Consider the following 10,843-nt stretch of genomic DNA (forward strand, 5'->3'; position numbering starts at 1 on the left):
TACATGTTATTTAGCTGACGCTTTTATCCAAAGCGACTCACATTGCATTATTACCCATGTGTTACATTTTGCCTGGGTAGCGATTAGGTGTCTAGCTCAGGGACACTTGGACATGGCACATGGGGCAGCAGGGATTCGAACCACCAACCCTGCGGCTCCCAGCGAACTACGGTATGCGCCACCATACATGTAAATATTTCACCTTTCGCTCCACTAACTTCAAGATTAGACTGATGATATGGGGAATAAGAATTGGACTTATTGACCAAGTGACACAGGATGACGCACATAAGGAGGGGTGTTTTTTCAGCTTGACAGTGTGGCTAATTTAGTGCAATCGTAAAATAAAAACCTATGGCCATATTTCTGAGACCCATTTCGGGCCAAGGACAAATCATCTCAAATATTTGTTTTTATATGTGATCAATCAAATGAAAGAATGTGTACATAGCTTAAATAATTGAAGTGTTATTATTTCTTCCTTTTTTCCAGATTTGGGCTTTAAGCGTATGTGTTTGTTTACATCAGCATGACCTCCAAAATAAAGTGACGCCTGCTGCTGGGCATGTTGTGTTTCACATTCTTACCTTCTTATGGAGTCCAATAGACCATTGTTTCACATGAATATAAATCAAAACACATTTTCTTTTACAGAGTTTATGATGCAATTAATTTACAAAACAAAGAATGAACAACCCTATTTGTGTTCTTTGTTCAGCAGGGAAGTTTGGGGGTTTTTACAAAGGGGCCTTGACAGAAAAAGTCTGGGAACCACTACAATAGACAAATAGCAGATAGAAATAATGAAAGCTGTGGCTAAGAGAGATGGTGGAGTCAGCCACAATGCTTGTAAAGCTCGGTCTTTTGTCAGTTTTACACGCCATAAGGAACAAAGCTTTCAAACTAACTGCCGGAAATTAAACTTTCTTTTCATCGCAGGCTACATGTTGTTGTTAGAGAAGAGACGCAATGTTTTGAGGAGTCATAAACAGACTCGACTTGGAATGAGTTATGTCTTTACTTGCACAGATTTAATCCCTGTTATTGTTAGCATCATGAAGTCTAATCCCAGATGTCAGTTCACTGACACTGACAGCCAAACTCCGGCTGACAGTGTGGTGTTTGAGACACAACAAGAGTAGAACTGAATCCTGAAATCCCCAAAAAAGATGATAACATCTCCCCTTTCTGCTCCACAGCGTACTCCTCAGCTGACTATTGTGTCGTTGTAATCACCATGACAACAGATGCACAGCATTGAAGAGGAGAGAGAGGTTTTGGTTTGAAACAGGCGTGGTGTGTGTGCGCAAGAGAGAAAGGGGGAGAGAGAGAGAGAGAGAGAGAGAGAGAGAGAGAGAGAGAGATTCACAGGGAGGATGAGACATTCAGAGAAAACTTGCTTTTGCAAAGAGAGGAAGAGGAGAACTGAGAAAAAAGTTTTCTATTCATGTTTTGGGTCTTCTTCTTGCAATCATGTGTTTGAGTTTGGTGATACTTTGCCTCTGTGTCTTCAAAACAGAGCTTGCAAGAGTTTGGGTTCAACATCAAACAGGTGAGCTGTGTGTTTATTAACATTACTGCTTTAACTTTATTTTTTACCTCCTGTCTGATCTTTAAAGTTACATCTGAAGTTCTCCCTGTAGCTTTACAGTTAAATGATGCATGCAAAGGTGTTTCTAAATATCTTTCACTTAGTTTTAGTACAAGAACTGTTGATTTGCAAATGTATTTATTTTGCTAATAATGACGTTTGTGCTGTTGCTATTTTAACTCGCCCTCTTTTACAGCAGGCCATCGGCATGCCGTTTGCTTTTTTATTATACACACAAAAGTGAATTACCTAGTTTAGGATAAAGTGTACAATAAAAATACCCTTTATTCCACAAGCATGCAACTGAGTCTAAACAACAACCCACAAACAGCCAGCTTCGGGGTTTAAAATCAGCCTGTTTTTGCTGCATGCATGCCAGCTAAACCCTGCTGAGAGTCAGCCGTTGGTTAATGCACATGCACATTATCTATCACACACACATTTATCAGGAATGGTTTGATGCGAGGCACATTGAAGGGTGTGTTTGTTTGGGACATTCATCTTATTTTTCTAACAAATTTCTAGGAATGCGACTGGTCACTCTCTACAAATCTTCCCCCCGCATTGTCCCCAAAATGTAATTGGATCATCCTGTACTTCCACGTGTTCTTCTGCAGAGAGAAATGTATTTCAGTGTGTTTTGTGCAGGAGATGGTCATTTTCATGCTTGCAAAATAAAGGGTCAGCTGTCAGTATTAAAGTAACGTATCCCGCATTCCTTTGCCTAATTAGCTCTTATCTGCCTTTTCCCTCAACATGGAATACTGCTCAGTTAAAGAAAAGACAGATTTTTGCCTGGAGGGAGACATCTACAGCATCACAACCAGACTGTAAAAACACAGATCCCCAAGCAGAAAATGAACTGAGTCAACGTCAGTGACCTCAGTTTTTGGCCTCCTGTCTTTGCTTAACAAATAGTCTGTTTTGTTTTAGGAAAAGTAAAGTGGCAAGAACAATATTAGTTAGCTGGCCACAGCTCAGAAACTCGCTCTTTGGATCATGTTGTTCCTTGGAACAGTGTTTGTGTCCTGTTCTTTTACTTGTATTAGCGGACTAAAGATAAAGATAAGGATTTTGGCATGTCCATAACGAGATTAGGTTTCAACATTACAGAATAAAGAATGAAGCAATCAGCACATTCTTGTTTTCTTCGCAAAACTTGACCACAACTGGAATGTCCTTGTAATTTTATTGTGAAATGGGATTTGTGTTCAGCCTCTCAGGGATGTCACGGATTAAATTAGCGAGGAGGCTTCTCTCAAGCTTTAATACCACACTGAGTGCTAAGAAATATGTTCAGCAACTCATTTACTATGCTTAATACCTTAAAAGAGATTATCAGTTTCACTATGCGATAATGGTAGCGAGGTCCAGTTAAATATGCACGTTTCTTTCTTCAAATACAAAGCACTCTGCAAAACTCCAAGACCAACGTGGATCTTTTTATGTGGGTGAAATGTATCCACCGGAATGGGACTAAAGAATTGCATATCTGCAATTCAACCACAGGCCTTGAAGTGAATGCATGTTTATTGTGGGTGAAGTTGAGGAGCCTGTGCCAACTCATCCAGCCACTGTTCAGGAAGGGTGTGTCCTCTCAGACCGCTCTGAGGTGACCGCTCACAGAAAAAGGCCTCTAAGCGCTGTGGTTTGGTAGCAGAGGTCAGCTTTCCGTCTAGAACATCTGCTCTTTCAATGCCTACATTTGACAAAAAGCAGATTGTGCCTTACCTTCCCGGAGTCTTCATACTTGCTTCAGTGCGGCTCTCCTTCGTTGTAGTTTATTAAAACCCCGACACAAACCAAATTGTAGACACCTCGTTAAGTTCTTGACCGGAGGCAACTTTAACCAGTAATGGATTTCACACCTTCTGACTCTCAACTCCATCTCAATAATGGCATGAGTGAGGCATGGTTTGGCCGCTGCTTTGCTCCTAAGAGAAGAGCAGATGTGCAAAATGAATCCGGGTCCAACTCTGTATTGATTCACCAGTTATCATGTTGCAACACTATGTGCTTTTTTTTATAGGAATAGATGAATGTGGGAAAAAAATAATTTATTTATATATATTTATGAATAGATATTTATATCTATTTATACATATGTGTTATCATAATGCCAGGTTTATTGTGTCAAAGCCTATTTTAGTCAAAATATTAATAATGTCCCATTCTCACAAAAATAACTAGTTTTGTTTATGCTCACAAGTATTTCTAACGTGAAAATCAATCAAATAGTTTTAACTCCGGTCAAATATGAGGATGAAGCCAGTATTTAGTATAAATTTGTTACACTTAATGTACAATTTAGCATGAATTACAATGAGATATTGAGCGGTATATAAGCAAAACTCAGAGTTGGAAATAAATGAGTGTGGAGACTATTTCTCAGTTTCTCCTGGACAGAGAAACGGTATGACTCCCATTTCGCATTATGACCCAAAATTATATTAGAAGTCTCAGTGTGCACCCCTCCCAGCATTTATAAGATCAGACTGTTTGTCTGCAGCTCCCCCTTCGACGACTGCGCACACGCCATATCAGCACCGTACCTCATAGAGGCCGTAACAGGGCGTCTCCAGCGCTCAACAATCACACATCCAGGTTTAATATACGAGCTGTCGCAGATGCATTGACACACCACGTAATTGAACGAAAGAGGGGAGAGAAACACTCGTGAACAAAAACAAAAAAAGTTCCCTGTGAGGTCAAAACATTTTGGGTTGCGGGTAAAAGTCAACTTTTTGAATGATGCATTGTTTTTGACAGCTTCGGAGGAATGTCATGATTGTGTGAATTCAGAGTTGTTTAAAGAAGGCATCAACAGTCGTTGTACCACAAGATCAGAATTCTGGGGGTTTGAAACAGGAAGCATGCTGAGCTGACATTTTACCAGCAAGGCGTTGTTTAGCAGCTCAATGATTGGTGAGGGCGGAGCAGACTTCTGGTTCAACAAAGAAAGGAAGGATTGAGCTCTAGAATGTTCATTTTCTTGAAAACAGAGTGTGTGTGTGTGTGTGTGTATAGAAAAACAGACACAGAAACCATGAATTATAACATGGACTTGGTGGGAATTTATTGGCATCTTACTGCCATGCTTTTCACAATGTTGAGAACCAAGTTACGCCCTGAACACCACGAGTTATTTCAACGTCTTGGCAAAAACTCATGATCCAGCTTTATAGCAAACATTTTACTAAATGTGCTTGACACTTAAAATGCCCATACCCTCGTGCCATTGTGTTAACATATTGTGCATTTAACAGAACTGTGCGCACACAATTGGATATTTCAGGCAGAATAAAAACGGATTAAAAAATACCTGGTGGGTTTCAAGACCCACATCATTAATCAATGCACTGGCAACCTCAATTGCACAACTCCAAGGTCTGGAGATAGAAAGCATCTCAGGAGGGGGGCGGGGCCGCACTGCCCATGCTAGCGAGCCGTTAGCATGGAGCTAACGTTAGCACACACTTCCCAGCACGTGCATTAGCAAAGCCTCGACAATGTGAATGGAGGGTTACACGGGTGTTTGAGCTGGGGCTTTCTGACCGGATCACTGGAAGGATCTGGTAGAATCGCCTTTGCTCAGTTTTACTCTGCTCAGTTATCAGAAGTCCCGACATGAGAACACCGGAGCAACAGAGACGAACTCTTCGCGGCAGCACGAGCCGACCACGGCATCAGATACGCGGTGTTTCAGAAGGGACACTGAACACGACGGAGTGGTTATCTTGGCTTTTTTTGTTGTTGTTCGTAAACGTTCCCGGCGTCGCATCAACCCCTCCTGTAGATCACTGAAAAGCCAGAAACGAAAAAAACAGCGAACGTTGAGTACAGGAGGGCGTCCTGATTTAGGGTTAGAAGAGACACTCCGTAGCCGGAGCAACCGTCGTCTCCGGCTTTATATAGGACACCGGTGACGTCACATCCTGTACCTTAAGATACCGCGTGTATCTACATGATCTGAACGTTGTTATATTGAACAATATCACCCCTATAAATGCATTCATGAAATGTTACGTTATGTTATTTATATACTGTACTAAATTTGATTAGTTACTTGGCCAATACAGAATATTAAGACAAAATATAAATCACATAATAGGTGATGATTTATCTTGGTACAGTGTATATTTGTTTTGAAAGAAATATGGATGATTAAGATGTCTTAATGTTCTTTAATAGTGGTTGTATCCTTTCCAAAATTCAGGTCACCTGAATAAAAAAAAAACATTTAAATTGAACAATAAATATTTTGTGCCATGTAAGATTCATCTCATCTTGAAGTCTAATTTTCATGAGGGCAATTAAAACGTTTACCAATCTGCTTGCAAAAAAACATAAGTATAGACGTAAGTATCCTTACTCAAACAAAAGAGTTTTAAAAACACAAGATGAGAAGAATTGTTTTGTGAAAGCCAAACAAAAAATAATAAAAAAATTTATTAGAAATGCATCATTTGATCATTATGTTTTACATGAGACAACACTGCAAGTTTGTATTTTCAAAAGTGCATCTTAACTGTCTAAAATATCATTGGGACATTACCTATTAAAAACATTTAATAGATGTATTATTAAATGAAATCTAAAACTTTAATAGATTCATTCATCAATAAGCTTTTACTAGTGAGGTTACATCTTTGCAGATACAAAAAAAGAGTAAAAGAATATCCCTATGCCTGCATTGTCTTTGCTTTGTATATCATTTTAGCACCAAATGTACCGCTGTGTCAATGACTGAGGTTATGCGACGACCAAGATGTCAACTTCCACATCCTCGTCTCGGTTCTTCAGCAGACATGCATTTTCCACATTCAGTAAAAAAATATCAAAGTGATGCTAAAATTAACTTCTAACATTAACTATGTGGCTTTCAATGTGTGGCTTTGAAAAAAAGAGAGAAGCCATCCATTAAAATACCAAGAAGTCTAAAAAACAGCCCACCTCAGTCTGCTTACCAAATATGGTTTACACTGTTTGTAGGATTTCACAGCTCCTCCGGCACAAAAGGTTATGTGTATTGTTTCTGTTGTCATTCAACAACGTCTTTAACTGAAAAGGCTGAGACTTACGGTGTCAAAAGCAAATGATCGTTTCTCATTTCCCTGAGTGGCTGGTCACTCAGCTCAACTGTAAACACTCTTGTTAACCCTCTGATTAAAACTGTCATCTGAAATGTTTCCCAACAGTGTGTGATACTGCTGCCAGAAGCTTGGGTGTGCTTTTTCATCCTCTTCTTTTAAATCTACAGGTTTTGAATCAGAAATAAATCAGCTGGCATAGGAGAAAGTTGCGAGTGCCTGTATCCTGACATCCACAATAACGCACTAACTATAACATTCCTTGTTTTGGATAGATAATTGGTACAGTGTGACCTCACGGCAGCATGCAGAGTCAAGTGGAGCCGACAGTCATCCGCACAGAGTGCAGCGGTCATCTTCAGGCCACTCTAAATTAAACAGCGCGGCCCTGGGTGGAGGACTAACCATCGACACCTTGCCAGACAACATGACACGCGTAGTGGTGAGAGCTGCAGTATGACTAATGATTTGTGGCATTTGTTGTGGCTTTTGACATGTTCTGTTTGTTTTAGTTGGAGTTAAAAAACGGCTTTCTTTAGGAAACATAGTTTACTTTTTTCCATTTGTCACAGCGCATGATTTAACGTAGTGGACTCTCGATGCCTCAGGGACACACTCCCTACAACGTCCTCACACCCTCTGATCCTCTGTGTTGTTTGTGTCTGCAAGGAGGATTCTGGGAAGTATTACACATGGCGTACCTTTGGTCCAGAAGACCAGCGCACAGAGGAACTATGGGTGGACATGAGTGACGTCCGGCATGGCCAAGTGAGAGTCCATGGCATTCTGTCAAACTCATACAAGCAGGCTGTGGTGAGTCTCACACACACACACGATGCATGCAAGGCCTAACTTCCTTTAAAGGGCATTCGTAAAAATTAAAATAAAAAAGTCATTTGTACTTTATCAGGCCACCATTATACTTGGGATTATACTGGCTTTTAGAATGTTTTTATTTGGTTTAAATCATTTTCATATTAAATCAGTTTACTGATTCATATTAATATCTGTTTTGAAAAGTTCCTGCCTGGTAATCAACATTTTTTACCGGGCCGTTACATTATACTTACATCAGTATGCTGACGATGATCACATTGATCTAACTATATACATTGGGTAAAGCTCAATGTAGAGCCTTTAGGACTTTTGGTTTTTCCCAGACTAGTAGAGATTATGCCTTTATTATACTCACCCCCCTTCTTTAAGAACAAAATATATCCTCAACGTCTAATTCTTTCTCTCCGTTTCTGTTTCTCCGTGTTCTCCTTGCAGAAGGTCGCCTTGTCATTTGACTTTCCTTTTTACGGACATTACCTGAGGCAGATCACAATCGCAACTGGAGGTACTTTTTAAATTTGACAGCAGAGGGGACCTTTTGCAGCATATGTTCACAGCAGGGATGAGTTTTTACAAGATAACAGGTCTTCCTTCTGGCTATTTTCAGGGTTTATCTTCACAGGGGACATTACTCACCGCATGCTGACCGCAACACAGTACATCGCCCCCTTAATGGCTAATTTTGACCCCAGCTACTCTAGAGAATCCACTGTGCAATACCTAGATAATGGTGAGATACAAGCTCACATCTGAAGACAATTGGCTGATTAATTGTGTGACTCCTTGTTGACTTTCACTCTTTCTTTTTTTAGGGGAGGTGTTTGTGGTCCAGTGGGAGCGGGTACGACTTTCCGGAAAAGAGTCAGCAGGGGCCTTCACGTTTCAGGCTTCACTTCACAAAACAGGAACCATCGCATTCAGCTATCGAGAGGTGAGACACACCTCTGAGCTCTCGATGGGCTTCTAGACTTGTTCTGTTCCCTTCTGTTGACAAGGTGAGAGATTCCTCTTTTTGTCTGTTCATCAGATGCCTCTGTCATTGGATGGAATTGGTTCTGCTGAGCATCCGGTTAAGGCCGGTCTGTCTGATGCCTTCATGGTCACGCAACCGTCTCCTCAATCACCAGGTCAGCAGCAATGTTGAAGACTTTCCATTTATGTAAAGACATAAGCCTTCAGAGAATGTCATCAGGTATTTAAGCCGGTGTAGCACTGTTTTTTTTTTTTTTTTCAGTCTGTAGGCCTACTTATGTTTACTGTTATTCACTTATTGACCAAGGAAATTAAATGTCTCTCGATAAACCTAAATGTGATTCAGATGCCCAACGGCGGACAATTTATGAGTACCATCGGGTTGAAATCGACTCGACGAACATCACCTCCTTCTCTGCCATTGAGTTCACTCCACTACCTAGTAAGTGATCCTTATCCCTCATTTTCAAAGGATTAGTTTCAATACGACAGGCTGCATGAACACTCAAACAATACATCCTCTGTTACTGTGCTTGTCTCTCTCTCTCTCTCTGTGCTCAGCTTGCCTGCAGCATGCCAGCTGCGAGCTTTGCCTCTCATCCACACAAACCACTGGTTGTAGCTGGTGCAACGTACTCCAAAGGTGAGTGAGACACTATACGTGAGCATGAATGGCCACACGGTGCAGTTTTAGCCTTTATGAATACGCATGCTGTGTTTTAGGTGTTCAAATGGCATGGATAGACACAGGCAAGAATGGTTGGACTACGCCTGTTCAGAAGAGGTACTACTGGACGTCAGGTATGAATATATCGGATTGATCGAGCATTTTGACACTAATGCATTGATTATGCTGTGTATGGGCAGAGTAAAAATGAAACCTGTGAGGATTACTCAAGGGGTGACGGCTCCAACGGTTCCTCTACCTCAGCAGAGATGGAGGACGTCTCCTCACTGACTCCTCTCCAAAAGCATTATGATGGTGAAGCTCTGCTATTTTTTGTTAGACTGATACACAATGCAGTATAATGTTTGCAGTATTTCACCACATTTTCTTTTTACTCAATAGAAACCGATTTGCCCTGGAATAACCATGAAAATGATTGCTTTCCGTCTTTTTTTTTAGATGAGACCAAAAGTATTATATTTAAGAATGGCAAAGGTGAGTTGATACTTGTGAGGGCCATCATTGTTAAGCCTTATGAAAGGAGATCATTTGGGGTTTTCATCTTCGATACAGACGTGAGGACCGATTCTTCAACCAAGAGTGACCGGTGGGCCAAAACCGGAGTGATAGCCGGTATAGCAGCTGTGCTGGTGTTACTTTTGGCTTTGGTACTTGTAGCTCTGTACATCAACTACCATCCTACTGCTGCAACCCCACTGCACTTCATCCAGGTGAGCATTGAATGTGGCCGACGCCTGCCCTGACAAGAGCCAGCCATGCTTTAATTACATATGGTCATACAATTCTTCTGTTTGTGCTTGATCATTTTTTTCTTAGCGACGCAAGGATTACTGGCCATCGTTGAAGTTTCAGAAGCAACACCCAGGGTACACAGAAGTGGAAGGAGAAGGTCATGAAAAAGACTGCATTGATGAAGCTGGTCCATGTCCATGAAATAACAAATGTAAACCTTGAGGAATATTTGTATTGATGAGAGCTCTAAAAACATTGTAGTCCAAAAAGCTATTTGGACGATGTCTCCATTGCACGACTATGCAACAGTTTGCGTCAATGAGGACTGATTGTTGTATGATATTGAATGGAGTTCATTGGAAATGTACAGTATATCTCATCCCTAATTTTTAACCAAATTGACTGCAATAAACTGTGTAATGCATGCCACACGGTTGGCAACCTTAGATAAACACATAAACTATACTGTTTTGTCCTTCAGCTTCATTCCTGAGTTGATTCTTTGTTGTTCCAAACCTTTTGTTTTTCTGCACCAACTGCACCAAGAACGTCCTGCACAGTTCCTGATGTAGTCGAGCCTAAAGGCTTTGTTGGTTTTATGTAAGACTCAGCAGCACATGCCAAACATGAAATGAGTGAATATCGAACAATACGGAATGTAAATGTTTGGGTGTGCACTATGCAGACAGTACAGCTCTTTCGTCAGCAGGTGTCATACTGACCAAATGTATCGCATGGACACCAAGTCCGACATACAATGAACGTGGCAGATGTGTAAACATTGTGAATTGAGATCACTGGATTCGTAAAGCCCCCCAAAGACCTGCAACGATAAATGTGATCGCACACGTTTGCTATGCAAGCAGGGATGGGACGAGGACAGACATGTTGGACATGCACACACAGGTCAACCATATCTTTAAAATCACACAA

The 10,843-nt window shown here is 40.9% G+C and overlaps 1 protein-coding gene across 1 annotated transcript; it reads left to right on the forward strand.

The window, feature by feature from the left end:
• Positions 1 to 1,379: 1,379 nt before the first annotated feature.
• Positions 1,380 to 10,373, forward strand: LOC119220015 (plexin domain-containing protein 1-like). Its single transcript, XM_037475582.2, has 14 exons — positions 1,380 to 1,552; positions 6,957 to 7,123; positions 7,351 to 7,494; positions 7,954 to 8,023; positions 8,126 to 8,248; positions 8,331 to 8,449; positions 8,546 to 8,645; positions 8,837 to 8,932; positions 9,052 to 9,133; positions 9,214 to 9,274; positions 9,358 to 9,472; positions 9,617 to 9,652; positions 9,731 to 9,888; positions 9,995 to 10,373. Exons 1-14 carry the CDS (start codon positions 1,474 to 1,476, stop codon positions 10,109 to 10,111), a joined length of 1,467 nt encoding a protein of 488 aa, XP_037331479.2. The 5' UTR covers positions 1,380 to 1,473; the 3' UTR covers positions 10,112 to 10,373.
• The last annotated feature ends 470 nt before the right edge of the window (positions 10,374 to 10,843 follow it).

The sequence above is a fragment of the Pungitius pungitius genome, chromosome 12, assembly GCF_949316345.1.
Source record: "Pungitius pungitius chromosome 12, fPunPun2.1, whole genome shotgun sequence".
NCBI classification, from domain to species: domain Eukaryota; kingdom Metazoa; phylum Chordata; class Actinopteri; order Perciformes; family Gasterosteidae; genus Pungitius; species Pungitius pungitius.